This window comes from Canis lupus, chromosome 17, assembly GCF_048164855.1.
Source record: "Canis lupus baileyi chromosome 17, mCanLup2.hap1, whole genome shotgun sequence".
In the NCBI taxonomy this organism is placed as follows: Eukaryota; Metazoa; Chordata; class Mammalia; order Carnivora; family Canidae; genus Canis; species Canis lupus.
In genome coordinates this window covers 53,792,813-53,811,863 of record NC_132854.1, presented here as the reverse complement: position 1 = coordinate 53,811,863, position 19,051 = coordinate 53,792,813, and the positions used below count along the sequence as shown (strand labels likewise).

At 42.6% G+C, this 19,051-nt stretch overlaps 1 protein-coding gene and 1 long non-coding RNA gene across 23 annotated transcripts in view; one reads left to right on the top strand and one right to left on the bottom strand.

Moving 5' to 3' along the window:
• Window positions 1-16,116, top strand: part of ENOX1 (ecto-NOX disulfide-thiol exchanger 1) — a 548,612-nt gene extending 532,496 nt beyond the window's left edge. For all 9 annotated transcript variants that reach the window (XM_072782960.1, XM_072782966.1, XM_072782958.1 and 6 more), the window contains 2 exons: window positions 4,385-4,470; window positions 15,144-16,116. In XM_072782960.1, coding sequence (XP_072639061.1) covers window positions 4,385-4,470; window positions 15,144-15,275 — 218 coding nt within the window. In that variant the 3' untranslated portion in view covers window positions 15,276-16,116. The remainder of the gene's footprint in view (window positions 1-4,384; window positions 4,471-15,143) is intronic.
• Window positions 1-19,051, bottom strand: part of LOC140608117 (uncharacterized) — an 88,136-nt gene that overhangs the window by 29,180 nt on the left and 39,905 nt on the right. For 5 of the 14 annotated variants that reach the window (XR_012010103.1, XR_012010097.1, XR_012010100.1 and 2 more), the window contains 5 exons: window positions 14,630-14,716; window positions 13,190-13,251; window positions 7,325-7,814; window positions 6,122-6,419; window positions 597-5,087 (listed from right to left, as the gene is read on the bottom strand). This is a non-coding gene — a long non-coding RNA (uncharacterized lncRNA). The remainder of the gene's footprint in view (window positions 1-596; window positions 5,088-6,121; window positions 6,420-7,324; window positions 7,815-13,189; window positions 13,252-14,629; window positions 14,717-19,051) is intronic. The other 9 variants (XR_012010109.1, XR_012010106.1, XR_012010110.1 and 6 more) reach the window with 8 other exon arrangements.

The following is a 19,051-nucleotide window of genomic DNA, read 5'->3' as shown; positions in this document are numbered from 1 at the left end:
CCCCGGGCTGACTGTGGCTGGCTCCTTCCCATCTGACACAGGAAAATGTACCTTGACTCCCCTTCTCAGCGTAAAGTAGCACTCCACCAAGCTCAAGCCTGTTAGGTTTCCTTCGCTATGTTTACCGCTATCTAGCTGAAAATATTTCCTTTATTTTTAATCTTTGTGTTTATCCCCTGTAACTCACCTAGAATATAAATTCCCCAAGAGCAAGAGCCTTGTCTGTCTTGTGCAGTGCTGTGTCCCTAGCACTCTGGCACCTAATTGCTGCTAAGGAAACGCTTAAAGAAGAGTGAATGAAGCAGTGAAAATCTAGCACCATTTGGCTAATTTTAATGCTGCTACTTCCTCGATCTTAGTCAGGTCTAAAAATGGGAATAAACTCAATGATTTTCATGGAAAAACCTCAAAATGCTTTTTTATGTGCCCGTTTAAATGGGCCTTCCTAATGAGGGGTCTACCACAGGCCGTACAGAGCTGGTCTGTAGGTCTTTCTAAAGCGGTTTTTAAGGCCCTGCAATATGCAGAAAGCCCAAGAGTAGGGACAGCCTCCTCTATTCCTTTTTTGTTGTTGTTTTCTTAAATCAGTGACTTACACTTAGTTGTATCTTCCTGGCTGGGAAACTCATCCTTAAATATGGAGACTTCTGCTTCTCCATGAAAACAGCCAAGAACAGTGATGGAGTGACTGTCCCTTTGGAGATCCACCAGTTCAGTAATGGTAGTTCAGTTGGTAGTGTATTTTTCTCCAAGCTTTTAGGTCCCTCCCAGAGGACCATAACACAGTCTCCAGTTTCTGGGTTTGCAGCATTAATCGTTAGATCATAAGTTCCACCTGCCCTTTTTCATCCTCCGAAATTATACCAGTTCTTTTTAAAGGAGCTACAAAGAGGCTTTAGTTAATTATTCAGGAAGCCCCACCTCACCCCACCCATGAATGCAATCCAAAACCAGAGCTTAGGAACTACATTTTCTCAGATGGCATGACTAATGCTTCTGCAGTGATGACACTGTGATGGGCAGCGGTAGGCAGGGTGGGAGTAGGGAATAGGAGGGGCGCAGTACTCGGGAGGATATGACTAATGTTTCCTATTTCTGCTGTAGCGCAAGCAGTACTGAATAGCTTAGTTGCCATCCATAGGAAAAGCTTGGGAAGGCTTTATTTCATTACCTACTTTGGCCCCAAATGAATCTAATGGCAGTTGCTCAGTTTTTATAAAGAAAAACGAATGGCTTATTAATATCAGCTACCACAGTGACAGTTCTGAATACCGTCCAGGGGAAGATATTCATGTCTGGGTCAGGATTCCTAGTCTGATTTTACAAAGATATAGAGAAATCATATAAGCATTTTCTCCTTACGTTTATGAGCAAAAGAATTTCAATAAAAAGTTTCCATGCCTGGGGCACCTGGGTTGCACAGTAGGTTAAGAGTCTGCCTCTGGCTTAGGTCATGATCTCAGGGTCCTGGGATTGAGCCCTGCATTGAGCTCCCTGCTCAGTGAGGAGTCTGCTTCCCCCTCTTCCTCGGCCCCTACCCCTTGCTCATGCTTTCTCTCTCTCTCAAATAAATAAATAAAATCTTTAAAAAAAAAAAAAAAAAGGTTTCCATGTCTAAAACATTCAGGTTGCTCTGTCCTGAATCCATAATAGGATAAGGGTAGGAATCACTAGTGGATAATGCCTCAAAGTTACCTGATTTTTGAAAGACTGCTAAACATCACCAGTTAGTACGGTAGCAATTTTTAAGGTTCTTATTTATCCCCATTTATCAATAAGAGAACAGTAGAAATTTTAAACAAGTATACTGGCAAATCTTAGTTCTAGAGGATCAATTCATTCAAAATACATTTATTGTAAATGTATACTATATTCCCAATACTGAACCAGAACACCCAAAGACTGTCTAAGGGCAGAGTTCCCTGGGGGTACACACCCAGGATGAGGGAGCATGTCCACAGAGACAACAAAAGCAGCCGCTCCAGGTCCTCCCATTACTGGTATCCCTAAATGTTCTTTTTCAGCACTTCATCTCCTAGGCCAAGTTATCAACTTCTTCCCCATACCCCACCCCAATCCTCATCTGACTCATTCTACTTATTCTACTGAAGACACTTAACTTCACGTCACGCTCCCATGGATATTTATAGAAGAGGCTGTGGGTTATCTAGGAGATGGTGATGAGTCCCTGTCCAGTAGAGAGATTAATACAAAAAAATGCCTTTCTCTATTTGCTGGTGCCCTTGGGGTGGTTTATGCACCACAAGACTGTTCAAAACTCTGCCTTCTAAGATGCCCCCATACCCAGTGGGAAATACACATATCCTTGTCACCCCAAAGGCTGATCGGTCTGCTGCCTAAGCAGATCTCCCACCAAGAAAGGGGCTACTGCCCCTATCCTGAAGCACCCCTCATGGCTCTATGAGCCACTCTCTTGGAGCACCCCCCTCCCTGCCTCAGAGAGTCCGTGGGCCAGGAGAAAGGAACACCCTCACCTTCTCACAAGGCCAGAGGTCTTGCCCTCTAATAGAGGTGGGAAGGGAGGGCCCACCTACCAATTTGTTGGGGACTCCCTGTGATCCTAGTGACCATAGCGCCACTTGTCCTCCGCCTGGGACAGCAGGGAGACCCCCATTCACCAGCCTGCAACTGGAGTTTCCCCTTAAGGATGCCGCCCCCTTCCTCCCACGTAACAAATGCAAATAAGTGTTATTTTTTAAAAATACTTCTCACTTATTTTTTTTAAGTAAGTCCTGCATGAGCTTCTATATTTTTAACTCATTAGTAAGAGAACTACTTACAGTGCCCCCCGCCCCACCAGATCCGAGAACCCAAAGACACAGAGGAGTGGTTGCCAGGTCTATGAAATTAAAATATAAATTAACAAATAAAGTGGTAGGAGGGGGACAAGGCAGTTAGTTCCACTTGAGATTAAAATAGCTGTTTGCCACTTCAAGATAATAAAACTACCATTATTACCTTCTACTATGGCCATTATTTCATAAAAGGATAGTTTGGCAAAAAAAAAAAAGGGGGGGGGGACATGATCTCAGAATAAAATGGTAGTTCTTCATATCTCAAGAAAAACAAGTCAGTCCCTGAAAACTGAGGTCTTAGCGTTATAGAGAAATAATGAATTCTTTCCATCTTCCTCATTTCTCTGTTAACCAGTATAAACCTCATACGAGTGGTGTTCTCAGGACACGTCTTCTTTGAGAGCGTGGTCTAGACCCTTCAGTTCTCTGTCCTCAGATGAAGGCTCAACTGGGAACTTTTCTTCAAATGCTGATACTCATCCCGGGGCATCTCAGCACCACACAGGAGATCGGGAGGCCACGAGACCCTATCCCAGATCAATCCAAGGTCACCCTGCAGTTCCCAGGATGACCCTGGGCAAGAACGATGTGCTCCTCTAGGGCTCATCCTGCCTGCATGTCAGACAAGCGTGTGTCTTTCTTTCGACCTCTGGCTCTCAAACATCAGAGTTTGCCAGTAAAGAATGTGAGGGCTTATCCTCAGACTTAATTCATCTCAAAGCCTGCTTAAAAAGAGAACTAAAAAATGTCAGTCTGAACACAGTTTCATAACAAACAGCAGCATTCAGTCTATGGAGTCTTGAGTTTGGATAGAGGAGCAAGGAGGACAGAAAAGTAATGCCTTTATTTACCTCAGCCCTGACACCAACACCCAGCCTTTCATTTGTCAGTACAATGGTGACAGCTGATTTTCACAATGGAAAAGACTTCTGACTTATATCAGACTCCAGCCACACCATCCATTCCTGGGCCTCTTACAATGATCTTGTAAATTAGAGCAGCAAGGAGAGAGTGAGCTGGCTCTGTTGAAACAACAGAAACAACCAGGGGGAAATAAAGGATTTGGGTTTCCTTCAGTGGCAGTTAGAGGGAATAGGGATTAAATACTTTTTGTAACTAGCAGCTGTAATTATCAGGAAACTCTGAGGCTGTGTGATCTCTGACACAGCTGTATGAGCCATTTTCATTCCGCAAAGGCCACTGAGGGAAAGAGCAGAGAATTTTATCCTCCCAATAACTACAATTTTATATTGGTAAATCAAGCATAAAATTGGTAGTTGAAATGCTTCCAGGAGTCTTTGTTTAGAAATACCTTTATTCATCTATAAATTATCTCCAAGTCTAGCTTTTCTAACTAGTGTCATTCCAGGAGAGAGAGTGTTCTGTGTGCCACATTACTATGACTGTCGTCTTCAAAACGACTGTTACTGAATGCTTGTTGAGTGCTATTAAAAATGGTGAGACCATAACTTAGCCTGACAAAACCATCCCTGGGATAGGATGACATGATTTGACTCAGACTCTTATTTGCCTTTCAGTAATGTCCACTGTTTGTCTTTTTAATTCAGGCATCATCTCGACATTTCTTCACGTCCATCCTTTTGGAGCCAATATAGAGTATCTTTGGTCATACATGCAGCAGCTGGACTCCAAGGTAAATTCTTTTTCTCCAGTGGCCTTGCATTGCTAAGATTTAGCGTGTTGATTGCTGGCTGCAGGTGGACGCTGCATGAGCTGCATCAGGGATAGAATAGCATTTGGAGATTTATCAGTACTTCTCCACAAGGACCTCCATTTTTGGCAGATCGCTGTCGTCTTTTCATTTGCTTTTGTCTTTATAGAAAGAAAAGCAGTTATCTCAAATGACAATGACTTTCAGCAGATGCCAAATTACTCTGAAAAGCATATGAGGGACTTAAAATTATAGGTTGGCCTGAAAGTTCCCAAAACAGGGAGAAATCAGGTCAGGCTGGCTAATGGGGCATTATCCTTAGACCATATTCTCACAGGATTCTGTGGTAAGGACTCTAGACAATGGAGGGAAAATCACCTCAAATAACATAAAGATCTGCTATGACTCTCAAGAAAACTGTATCATCAGGTGTTTTTCAGCATTATTCTCTAAAGGGAAAAAGTGACCGCAGAGTTATTCTCAGCGGTGCCCCACAAGGGTCGCACCCAGAGTCAGGACAGCACTCTTCATCTCTCTGAGGCTCAGTGTGGCTCCTCTGCGAATTTGCTGTGCTCCTAACTCATTGTGGTATTTGTGTTCTGAAAGAGAAAGGACAAAAAAAAAAAAAAAAAGAGCTCAACACGTGTATCAATGTATGTCTCAAATTCCAGTGAACAATGAGAGGGGCCCCTGTTGAAATAAAGTGGTGTCATTAACCAGCATTGCTGAGGGGGCAGCCGTTGGAAGGGGATGGACACAGTAGCAGAGAACTGAAGCCTGCCACTGAGTAGCTTGTTAAATGTCCTGCTGGGAGGGAAAATGGAAATAAGCTCTTGCGTAGAGTGCAGCAAAGTGCATGGAATTTGTAGGACCAGGCCCCCAGCCCGCAGTTCTGTGACCCTGACTACACACATACAAGTCGTTCTAAATCTTCGGTGGCTGGTATCAATTAAATTACTACATTGTGTTCTCATTCGGAGTCAAATGATCTTTACCAATTCATGATCCCACCAACTGCTTGACCTTTCTAATGGATCTTATACTACCCCTCTGAGAGACTCATCTGGAACAAAACGTATTTTTCAGTCACGGAGATTCATGCCCTTTTATTGTCTCACAGCTGGTAACAGGGTAGACCAAAACAGAGTGAATGGGGATGAGGAGATTATAAGATTTTTGAGGTTCACACTCGTGTTCTTGTCTTCTTTGTGGCCTCCCCTCATATGGATAGGGAGGAACAGAAAATGCTTATGTTAACTCAGAAAAAATGAGAAGGATGAGCTATACAATGTGACTTTGTTGAAATAAAGCTTTCCGAAGGGGCTTCTTTGCTCTTTTAGCTTCCCCAGTATCATTCTTATAATCAACCCTACATTTGCCTGAAAGAGTAAATGAAATACTGCTTTCACCTGTATAGCTTGGCATAGAATAAGCCCTCAAGAAATTATTCCTGTTGTTGCTATTACCCTTCCCTTGAGTTTTGACATTGCTTCCCTTCCCCTCTTGGAAATCCCAAGCGGGAGGCCTTTGTTGGGAAGCAGTTGTGTTAGTATATATGTGAGTTTGGCGTCAGGGTGGAGGGGGTAAAAATCACCTGGTGGGGGTGATAAATAATGAATTTTCTTGTTCTAACCTTCAGTATAGTGTGTCCATCATCCATTTGTTCAGGTAGAATTTATGTGGTCTCCCTCAGTAGTCTCTCAGGAGAGAATTCACAACACTTGTTCTCTGGCCCTTAGATGATCGGCTTCTCTGGGAAGGGATTCATTCAGGTAGAGGGAATTCCATTTTATCTCGGCCTGGTACTTTTATTTTAGGAGATAATGAAGAAAGTATTTCCTTCACGGAGGAAATGCACAGGGTCTTCCCCAGACAGCCCCCCATCTCCTGAATGAAATGCTCGGTAGAGCTGCCGAATTGTTTCCTCGTGCCTGAAGTAAAAATTATAATAGAAAAAGTGCTCTAAAACTCCTAGGTGCCAGCGATTAGACCCAACATTGTGTCTCTCCCAGTGAGGCTGAAAGGATATTTAGACTTTTTAAATCCAGAGACCAAACTACTGCTATATACTGGAATTCCATATCCTCAGGGCTTTAAAGCAGAAAACAAAATAATGAGAGGTTTGCCCTTTAAGTGACCACCAGGGCCTTGTCCTTCTATCAGCTGCCGGAAGACTCAGAATCCTGGAGCCACCACCAGCCCAGGGCAGCAGCCTGGTGCATCTGCCTCTGGGTAATCAGAATGAGTTGGGTGTCACCAGGTCCCCACCAAGCTTCAGCCTGGCCTCCACGACATGGAGGTTTTGCTGACTCTAGTACGATGAGTGGTGGTGGTGGTTGGGTTTGTTGTTGTTGTTTAATTCCAGTTAGAACGCCACAGTCTGACATCAGACAGTATCACCATTACGACAATTGTAAAATAACATTTAGGTTCTGCATACCCCAGGGCTGACACGAGCAAGGAAAGCAGGCTCAATCAATCCAGCCTGTAATGGAGCTGATTTTATTAGGATTTCCCCAAAGGCCACATATGAGTATAAGAATGATTAGAAATGGAAGGAGAGCCAGGAATTAATTTAAATTATGCTGGGCATGTGAATTGCACATGGCTCCTAAAACTGTATAGCCCAGTAAATGGCCATTTTCCAGTTAAATATTATTCCTGCTCTTGATAATGATATCTGCATATTTTTCCTCTTCTCTCAGCCTCTTCTAAACCACCCACTCTTATTCCCTCAGCCCTCTTGTATCGGAATGTGATCGTATGACCACGTCATAAAGATTCACTCAGAGGAAGGCAGAAGGAGGGTGGTAGGTGGTGGGGGGAGATGGCTTACTAAAACTTTGCCGAGTCAAAAATTGTGTCGTGGATGCAGGCAGGTAAGCTCTTCAAGGTAGCACTATGCTGAAAAGGTTTCTGATCCCCACGTTCAGCCCAGAGCCCTTCGAGTCCACTCAGCGATCCTAAGGAAGCAAGAAAGTCACACTGAGTTGAGCATTAGCAGATGAATACTTCCGGTCTTACAGTCAAGAGGAGGGATTCTTCTGCTCTTCCCCCATTTTATGTATTCTTTGGGACTTAAGTTCTCCCAAGCATGTCTGGCTGCCCCCTCTACATATGTATAGCCTCCTCCCAAGGCCCACCAGGTAGATCTGACTATGAAAACCAGACTCAACATGGCAGAAGATACTGGAGGATTTACAAAGACCCACCATCTTGACACGATACCACCGTTCATCGACAGTGCTCACAGGCTGTGTACATCTCCCACCGGAGGAGCAGGCCATTCGCAGTCCGTACTAGGAGCATACCTCTGAAACACAAAACTAAAATACTTCGTTCAGTTCAGTCCCAAGAAGATTCAAGTTGACCTTAATCGGAGAGCATTCCTTCCTGGACTACAGCCAGGCAGTAAGGGTAGATGAAATATTCTCAGTGGTGTCTGTAAGGTTCCCCCACTCTGAAAATAATCTTCAGTATTATGTAGATTCTAGTGTTCTCCTAAACAGTCACCTGTCATAGTACGTTAATGAGTGAGTGAGTCTTCCACTGCTCAGGTGACAATGACTGTTTTTAAATATCACACCACCTCTGGAAAGCACATGATAAGTGAAGCGTTGGAGGTGACACTACTCCCATGTGGCCACGTAAAGAATAAAAAGGAAGGTGCACACTTAGAGCAAGAGAAACTGACACGGTTGCCAGGGGTCCAGTGAACACTGGGGACAATTCACCGTGTTCCAGGAACCCAGTGCTGTCGTAGGGACCTGGGAAGAACAAGGGACGACCAGAGCACAAAAGATATCCAAGAAAAAGCACTGCTCTCAAAAAGTTGGTAGTCTAATTGAGGTAATGGTTATAAAATGACTGGACAATCAGACATGAACTAATGAAGTGCCACATCGGGCAGGCAGATGTTCAGTGGCACAGAAGTCAGAGAGAGGCCAAGTCCAAGTGAGCCGCGGTCACCAGGCAGTTATCCCTGAGTGTGGGCTCACTCCCACACCTCCCTCTGGGCTACTGTCGCCAGCACCTCTCCCCTTCCTCCCCTCCCTTCCTTCTTTCTTTCTCTTATTTTCCATCCAGATCCTTCCTTCTCTCACTCACTCTTTGCTTCCATTTATCTTCCTCCTTTCCTATCTCTTCCTCCTTCCCTCCCTCCCTGTTGTTCCTCTTCCTTCTAGTTCCTTTCTTCCGTCTAGTTCTTTTCTTCCATCTTCCTAATTCCTCACTTATGTTAATCTTTCCTTATTTCTCCCTCCTGTCCTCTCCCTTCTTTCCCATCCATATTCTGTATTTCTCTCCACAAAAGTGTATTGCAAGGGGTCTGTGTGCTGATGCCATGTGCTGCCCAGGGATATGAAGAATGAACAAGATTTAAATGGGCACTAAAAGCCAACAGTCAGTTTATCCTATGGAAGGAAATGTGGTTTTGCAATTGGCTTCTCTGCCTCTCCAGCCTTGACAAAGCTTATGCCAGTGTCTTTTCAGTGCCTCAAACAAGGACCCCTCATCCCTCGGCTTCTCTCGCCTGACTGATGTGGGACATGGAGCCAGCCATCCCCATAATAAAATTGATTTATGTCTGCTTGTGTCAATTTATATACATGCTTAGAGGCCTGGCAAGGAGGCAGTGGGCTTGGGCTGGAGTCAGCAAATCAGAAAATAAATCAAGCAGATCTTACAAATTACCTCTGCAGTGTTACCACCACACAAGCCCCTTGGTTACAGAGAGCCTTTATTCCTTCTCATCTTTTCTTTCCTTTTTTTTTTAAATTAATTAGAACAAATCAATCCTCCTAAAAGAACAGATGCCAGACTTAGAAAATTTTAAACAAAACAGAGGTGGCAGGGATCTACCGACAACATCAAAGACTGAAAATACACAGACCACCAATTTCTTGGAACCAAAGCCAGCTGAGTAAGCGGGTAATAAAAGCATCACATCTCTGACCATCTTCCCTACTTTCTAGAGCACCACAAACACAGTGTTTGGGTGAATGAGATTTTACAAGCACAGCACTGGTCTCTAGCCTCTACGGCAATGCCACACAGAAGCCCCTTCACCACGGGTACTTGAGAGGAACATGGTGCCATGAAAGCAGGGCTGGATTGGGCATCTGTAGCCCCGCACGGAGTTCTAGCCTCACCATTCAGCAGCTGGGCCAGCACACCCCTACCCCCCGGCCCCCAGTGGGTTCCATCAAGGACAAACAGGCGCTCAGAGAGAAGCCTTGACCTCAGAATGGATTTGGGGAAGGGAATCCTCCGCACCAATGGGGAAATGGGTACACTTCACCCTGAGCCTGGCCAGTGAGGTCTGAGTGCTTTGTTTTGGGTGATGGCTCCAGGACTCTTTCAGTTCTCAAAACCAAGAAATTATCAGGGGGAAGATTAAGGGATGCTGCAAAGGCAAAATTACAAGAGCAGACAAATGATTTAGGAAGAGGAGAAAACAGAATTAAAGCAAACGAAATATTTGTAACATCAAAATTCTTTGGCCAGAGGGGGGAAAAAAATTTAAATTTTCACTTTGTCTTGAAGACCCCAAAACGTAATACATCTTAAAAGTTATTTTGTCAGGGTAGAGAAAGTTTTAAAAACCATCAAATTAAGCAGTTAAAAGTAGTTTCTCCTTGATCTTTCTTCTAGCATGAGATACAAAACATCTTTACAGAGATTGCCCTAGAATTTATCTGAGAGCCTTATTAAATGGAGATTTTCGGTAGGAGTTCATTTGAGGTGGTGTGTTCCGTAATTGTGACACATCCCTGACTATGGTATTTACATCTTTACCACAGAATGAGGCGGTCACCTTGCACTACCAAAGACAACTTAGCATTAACTACTTTTGAAGAAGCTTATTCCATTACACTAACTTCCAGCTCTGTCAAGATCCGAGGAATGGCTAATTGATCACTTGAACTAAGTAATCATAAAAATTTCAAATCCCAGTTTCACTACTTATCTGTGTGACCTTGCGTGACTCATTTAATGTCTTTATGCCTGAATGTTACCCTCTGTAAAATGGGTTTTTATGGGTTACCATGTGTATTAAATGACTTACTACATGAAAAACCCAACAGTATCTGGCACCCAGCAAGTGCTACTAAGTATTGGTTGCCTTTTGTGCTTTAAAGTGCACAAGAAGGACACCTGGGTGGCTCAGCAGTTGAGTGCCTGCCTTTGGCTCAGGTCGTGATCCTGGGGTCCTGGGATGAGTCCCACATCAGGCTCCCTGCATGGAACCTGCTTCTCCCTCTGCCTGTGTCTCTGCCTCTCTGTCTCACAAATAAATAAATAAAATCTTTGAAAAATAAAGTGCACAGGAGATCTATCATGTTCTCTCAGTTTGAGAGCTTTGCCACAACCTAGTGGTCAGATGAATTTCAGATAGCTTGCCCAAAGACCAGTGCTAACAGATGGTGGGGCCAGCACTCAAATCCGAGCCCTCAGAGCATTCAGTGAGTTTCTTTCCAATTCCCTTGTCTTACAAATGAGGGAACACCCAAAGAGATTAAGTGATTTAGACAAGATGATGAAGCTGGTTAATGGTCATTCCATGACTGGATTCCAAATGTTTTCCCTCAACATTTCTTTCTTCCAGCAAGTGAGGAGTTTGTTGGCTGGTTTAAAGAGCTTTCTGATGAGATAATGCCCATAAAGCACACACTCTTGTGTCTGGCCATGAGGCCTCAGGAAGGGAAGACTACCTTCTCTCCTCCTGCTGGCTTCTCCTGCTTCCTCTGTGGTTCAAGTCTAGCCTCGGGTCAGAAGACCACACAGAAAACAAGACTCCCCATGATTTGCTTGCTGTTCTGGTGAAGGTTTTATGTAGGGGCACCTAAGCATGAACACTGGAATGTGTATGAGCTGGTCCAGTTGGGAACTGTTTCTTGTTACGGAAGCTGATAGCACCCTCGAGTCTTACCACAGACCTGCCCTCCAGGACACAGACCCCGTCCCTGAGAGGCCCCTGCCACCAACAGAGAGACAGTGACCAAGAGGACTGTCTCCAGTGCTCCAGTGCTCACACCACAGTCCCTGTGGCAGCTGGCATCAGTGTTCAAGAACAAGGCCAAGAAGTCTCTGGATCTGCACCCAGCTCTACACTCAGTGCTGGGTTACCCTGCATAAGGGACCTAATCTGTCTGGACGTCAGTTGCTCCCTATGTTTTGAGATTATAGTGAGAATTAACAAAAGTGTTTTAAAAAGTCTGGCGAAGACAAGGCTTTCAGGAATTAGGAGCGGTCACTTTTTTTTTTCCCCAATCAGTGCAGGGCTGCTGGGTGGCAGGGCCTGCCCTGACCTTGGCTGGCGGCCTACACAGGTGTTATCTTTAGATCAGATATTTTATTTTTTACCCTCAAGAACTCAGCTTTTTCTCTCCTTCCTAATGAATCATACAAAGCGCCTTCCCTACTTTTCCAAGAGATGTATAGTTATCCTGAAAACAAACCTGTGCCTGGGTGGCTGCTGCCTGGATCTGTGAGCGTCTCTGTGGAAGGATGGCTCATCTCAGGGGTATCCCTTGAATGGAGATGGGAGCCTACTGTAGATGCCCTGTGCTGTCCTCCTCCAAAGGACAGAAAGGAGGTTAAGAGGACAGCTTGGCTTCAGGAAACTGCCTTGTGGACCAAGCAAAAACTGGGTTTGACCACACACTTCTCTGTACTTGTTTGCTTTGGCTTAGAAACACAGAACTTGACCCACTTATCACAAAACCTTTGGTAACAGAGGGTCGTATTTTATCGTCACTGCCTACTATATACAGAGAGAGAAAGCATCTGTGCCAGGCACCATGGTACATTTTATGTATCATCCTCACGATTAGATGGAGAGAGTATTTCTCTTATACACATGAAGAAACAGAGAATTAGAGCTATTAGATGGCCTGCCCATGGTTACACAGGTTGTCCTAACCCAGATTAAAATCCAAGCCTGGGGATGCCCGGGTGGCTCAGTGGTTGAGCGTCTGCCTTTGGCTCAGGGCATGATCCTGGAGTCCCAGAATCAAGTCTCACATCAGCCTTCCTGCGTGGAGCCTGCTTCTCCCTCTGCCTCTCTCTGTCTCTCATGAATAAGTAAGTAAAATATTGAAAAATAAAATAAAATCCAAGCCTGTTTGATTTAAAGCCCCATTCTTAACCCAAATATTCCTGATCTTAAGAATTAGCCGGGGTGATTCTTAAAAATAGAGTAGATGAACTACACCCCTGATCAGCTGAATCAGAATCTCCAGAAAAGAGGCTGGGGGATCTGAGTTTTTTAACAAGAACCCCAGGTGATTGATATTTTGAAAGACAGCACTACACTCCTGGCTCTTCACCCACAGTTTGCTGAAATCACACAGGGCACATAAAGCATACCAATGCTTACTTCCCAGGCACAAGCCGTGGGTTTTTTCCCAGTTTTTTGTTGTTGTTGTTGTTGTTTTAAGATTTTATTTATTCTTGAGAGACACAGAGAGAGAGAGACATAGGAAGAGGGAAAAGCAGGTTCTCTGCGGGGAGCCTGATGCGGGACTCGATCCCACAACCCTGGGATCATGGCCTGAGCTGAAGGCAGATGCTCAACCACTGAACCAACTCAGGCGTCCCCCCAGTTCTGTCTTTGAAGAAGCACTTAACTCTCTGCAGCTCACTCCATTTTCTTGGCTATAAAAATGAAGATAGATCCTGACATTTTTGCCCCACGTACCTCATAGGAGTGTGGTGACAGTGGAACGGGGATGCTGGTGAAGGCATTCTGCTCAGTGCTCACTGAAATGAAATGTTTCAAAATCATATGAACCTTTTAATCACCTGCTCAGTAGGCCTTTGTGGGTTGACACGACAATCTAATAATCCCTTTAACCTGGCTTTGTGGGAAAATGCATTCAGATTTCAAAATAATTCACACACAAATTTTAGAATGCGATTTATTTTAACTTTCAGGACTGCCTCGAAAGGTATTTTTGTTATAGGCCTAGGAATATTGAATATATCCTGTGAAATCTTTTCCATGTGAACATTAAATGAACAGTTGATTTGACTTCCTGGTCTATTTGGTCTCTCTTTAAAATAAACGTTAAATTTATTCAACATTTAAATGTTAAATGCAAAGTGTAGACTAAGATGATATCTATTCAGTTGACTGCACCATGAAAAATAATAATAGGTCTGATTCAATAAACACTTCTATGTGCCAAATCTATGCTAAGCCAGTAGTCTTCATACTTCCCTGTTGCATGTTATTATTCCCATTTGCTGAGGCTCAGAGAGACTAATTATCTTGGAGTCATTTAGCTCATAACAATAGTAGATACAGGATTCAAACAAATGTTAGCTGCCCTGGTTCCAGGGTCTTAGCCATCCAGCTATATGAATATGAGATCGCCAGGCAAGTGCATGGACTGGGAAGCAAAGACAGGAAAACAAGAGCACTGGCTGTGTTGGAGCAGAAGGATTATGGTTGATAGGTCCTTTTTTTTTTTTTTTTAAGATTTTATTTATTCATGAGAGATACAGAGAGAAAGAGAGAGAGAAGCAGAGACACAGGCAGAGGGAGAAGCAGGCTCCATGCAGGGAGCCCAATGTGGGACTCAATCCCAGAACTCCAGGATCACACCCCAGGCTGAAGGCAAGCACCAAACTGCTGAGCCACCCAGGGATTCTTGATATGTCCTTTTTTTTTTTTTTTTTTTAAGGTAAAATGAATTACGGTATAAAAATGTATGTAATACAGAAAAACTGGTAGTAGAAAAAAAAGTTGCATTAAAAAGCTACCTGGGAACACCTGTGTAGCTGAGTTGGTTAAGCATCTACCTTCAGCTCGGGTCATGGTCTTGGGGTCCTGAGATGGAGCCCACGTTGGGCTCTCTGTTCAGTGGAGAAACTGCTTCTCCCTCTCCCCCTTGCTCATGCTCTCTCTCGCTATCTCTGTCTCTCTCTCAAACAGATAAAATATTTTTTAAATTTTTTTTTACTGTGAAAAAAGAAATAAAGAAGTTGCATTAAAAAACTACATGGAAGGGCACCTGACTACCTCAGTCAGAAGAATGTGCAACTCTTGATATCGGGGTCATGAGTTTGAGCCCCATATGGTGTGTAGAGATGACTTAAATAAATAAAACTTTAAAAGAATAAAATAAAAAACTACCTGGATTTTAAGAATGGATGTTGCAACTTTCATGGTTGTAGGTTCTGGGTTTTCATTTCTCTCTAAACCTTTGTGATTTTCTCGTCTCTGTGAAAATTAAAGAGAAAGAAGTTAGGGTGGCCAGACATCTACCCTATACCCGTTGGCCCCGACTTTGTAGAAGAGGGTGAGGGCACCAGGAAAACTCACTCTCAGCCCTCTTCAATCCCACTCTCATCTTTCATATCAAGGTGGGGGGTGCTGTTCCCGCATGGCCCCACCGGGTAAGCCAGCCAACCCCAAGAAGGGGGAGAGCCTGGAACTCTCACCCCGTCTCCTGCCCACCCCCAGCTGTTGCTCCAGACCAGGACAGTCACATCCAGCACTTTACCAGCATGTGTCTCCTAAGCACATGACTTGACAGCCAAGTGATGTCATTTGTGTCACTGGGGCAGTGCATCCTTAATCCAACCCTCCCTTGCCTCCTTTCAGAGGAGTCTTGTTTCCAAAAGTGACTTTTATTCCTTTCTAACAGATCTCTGCAAACGAAATTGAAATGCTTCTGATGAGGCTGCCACGCATGTTCAAACAGGAATTCACAGGCGTGGGAGCGACGCTGGAGAAAAGGTGGAAGCTGTGTGCCTTCGAAGGGATTAAAACGACCTAACTGTGAAGAGCGAACACGTGTCTCTGGAAATGAAGCTGCCTGAACTCGGCGAGGGCTGTGTGGCGTGAGCACTGGAGGCTGAGCCCAGGCCCACGTGGGGCCCCTGCGGAGCCAGCGGGGCCTCCCTTCACTTACATCTGTGGCGTTCTCCTGTGAGTGGCAACGTGATTGTGTACCAGTTCCCTAACACAAAGCTTCATACTGTGACAGATCTGTTTCCTATGAAAACCAACAATTCCACGGTCATAATGATGGCAAAAATCTTAAAATATGCTATGTTTGAGAATAGCTCACCAAGCAAAATATTTAAAGTTAATGACGGTGTAGCAATGGTTGTCGCTAGGCTACAGAGTTGTATAGGTAATGTATAGCTGAAATCATTCAATGACATTTTCCTGAAAGTCTTTGTTTTAGTAAAAAAAATAAAATAAAAACAAAAATAAAAATAAAAAGTAATTTTACAGTGAAGAAAAAAATCATACCAAAAGAAAACTTGAATATGTGTCTGAACATTTACTGTATTTTGTAAATTAAGTTATATGCTATTCCAGGGACTTTTGCCTTATTGAAGAGGCAGAAAATGTGACTGGACTCCTTGAGAATGCTTTATCAAGAATATTATTTTTCTAATGTAACAATTCTCCATCATAAGTTCTTTTAACATGGACTGCATAACAATTTTCATAAAATGTAAATAAAGGAAAAGCTAGTGCTACTGTCTTGTACTTGGTATGTAATATTCAGGTTTATGCATCAAAATAAACATTCGGTAAATATTCCTGTTACAAATTTTATAGCAAAGATATTAATTTTTTTCAATAAATATGACTTCTGCCGTAAAGGTTTTGCAAATTATTCTTCGATATACCTTAATTCACCTTTAAGAAGTCTTTTTCACACTATTCAGTCCCATCTCATATCCCACTATTTTTCGATGACTATCTACATGAATGACTGAGACAAAACATCATTTTTGATGTTTTATAAGAACTAAAATGGGAAGTACCAAGAAAAGGAGATTATATAGCATTAGGGTAGGTACTGTTTTAAAATACCAATGCCTTGATCCAAACACAATCAACATAAATATTACCATTATTTTTTGTCTGCATAGGCAAGTACAAAATAACCAACTAGTTAATATTAATTCCTGGATTTATTTATTTGTATGTTTGTTAGAAACAGAGAAGTTAGAAAAGGAATTAAAGAAATCACACTTGGGCCAACAATTTGGTTAGAATTTGGGCTTTCACGATTTATTTTAATTACAGATAGAACAGAGCTTTAAGATGTATCTCCCTTCTGCTTGTGTAAAAATCACAAAAAAAATGACAAGTATTCAAGATATCACTTTTAAATGAAACATTTTTTAGGAAGACAGCTCAACAGTGAATCTTCAAAATTCTGAAAAGATGTTCACAATTTCCTATTAGGAAGTTACTGTCTTCAGGATCTTTTTATTGAGCCCTGATACATTAAGGTACTTATTCAGGCCTCCCATAAACATCTGTAGGTTATGTTCAGACTCAGTGCTAATCCTGCAAATATGGAGATGAGGAAGAAAAGACCTTGTCCTTAATGACCTCAGAGTTCCATAGGAAAAAGACATTTTTTTCCAAAAGTTGCTATATAATGTGAGCCAGGTGACAGGAAAGATATAACAAGGGTGCTATGGGATTCAAACTAAATGTCAGTATCATATTAAATACTGAAACACTAGAGGTCTTTCTAATACCATCTATTGGTTCCCACCACTATCATCATACTGACATACTTATCTCTAGGTCAGGACATGCAAATAAGGATAAAACCGTGAAAGGAGATGACCTCATTTACAAATAATGTCATCATCAAACAGAAAACCTAAGAGGTTTGCCTGAGGAATAATTAGAAGAAAGAGATTTCCATAAACCGGCTAGTTAAAGACAAAAAGTCTGGTAGGGACACAAGGTACCACAATCTAGACTATTTCTGATGGAAACCATGGGAGAGATTTTCAAATGTGCATTCACATTTTCAAGTATTGCCGGTAGTCACCTTAGTGGAAGGATACACAGCACAGAGTAAAACCCTAACTTAGGGCTCCAATCAGGAAAAGGAATTGGACAGACCTTAGGTTGGACAAGAAAACACCACTGCCTAAACACACTGTTCTGAGCCTGAAATGGCAAGTAGAGGACTGAAATGGTTAACATGGCTTCCAAAATATTTGACTAATTCCCGGAGATAAGTTTTTATACCAGGAGAATCTATTTTGGCTGTGGTGTTTTCATTGATACTTGAAATTCATTATACTAATTGTCTAGAAATACATGAGTTACATATGTGAATAACTTATCTTTGCAGGAAAAATTTGTAAATTATTTCACATTCAGATTCAGAAGAGACCATAGGGATCAGCTGGGGCCATCTGGATTCTACATATGTGTGTCACCCCATTCTTTTTAATCAGGATAATCCTACATAAAGACACTATCGTCCTCGTTTGTCACACAAGGAGAATGAGGCTCAGAAGTTCTAAGAATTTTGGCCAAGTCTACACAGAAAATGTTGATTACAGGATTTGAATCAAGAGCCAACTCCAAAATATGTTCTTCACACTAGGTCACATTTCTAGTTCAACGTATTCCCACCCCTCCCAGGTTTCCAGTGCCCACCCAGTGCTTCTGGATCACCGCTTTTGCTCTCCTTTTTCTCCACCATCCCATAAACATGGGTATGAGTATGAAGACTCTAGCCCTTCTCTTGCAAATCTACCGGTAACAAATCATGGTTCCTGGACTTCTAGAATAAGCAGAAAATCAAAAGTTTGGAGATCCTCATAACCTGGCCTCAATGGATCTTTTGGGCTTGCTTTTATACTGCGCCCCTGAATAGGACTAAGTATTTGCTGCCTTTCTGCTTTTGTTCATACCTTTCTATCCAAATAAAATGACCTTATTCACATCTAGTTACCACAGTTTTACAAAATTCACTTAAGGGGAAAGTGCAAAGCCCCCCACCCATGAAGTTCTGCTCCATCCCCCAGCAGAAGTCACTTCTCCAGTCTCTCCATGGCCATCCCATATTGACTCTTTCTTAAGACACTTACTGCCCAGCTGTCTTTATTCTCTCCCTATTAGATTACAAGCTCTTTGTGAGAGCTGAATGTGTCTCATTTACTTTGAATTATTTCTCAAAGTCGTTTTCCTTATAAATTTTTAGAAAACAGAACAGGAAAAAAAAAAAAGAAAGAAAACAGAACAGAGAACAAACCAACATGTCTTGATGCCTCCAGGAACCAGTTTTCTCATAGCCTTAGAGGAAACAATTTACAAAATATCTGAAAAGCCTGCAGATATCTTAGATCCAAGATTCCAAGGCATAAAAATGTAAGTGATCATGTACTACGTATTACTGAAATACAGAAAGCAACCAATTCCCTCACAAAGTTCAAACCCAAATAAATTATCAACTCTTCTGTGAAGCCCTGATGCCCTCAGGAACCTCCTCTCCAGTGTTCCCATCACTATTCATTGTATTTCTACTGCAGCCTTTCTACCATATTTTAATTATTTGTGAATACAGCTATCTTATCCCAGTCCCACAGTCTCCTTTACTCATATTTCCAGTCCTCAGTCTAATATGACATGCCACGACTTCTCTATTTTTAAATAAATATTTACCAACAGAATGAACCAAATGAATGAAAGAAGGAGCCACCCAGGAACTTAACAAATTTGCTGAACCAGAACATACTCAGGCATCAGGTTCAGTAATCCAGGCTAGAACTTTCT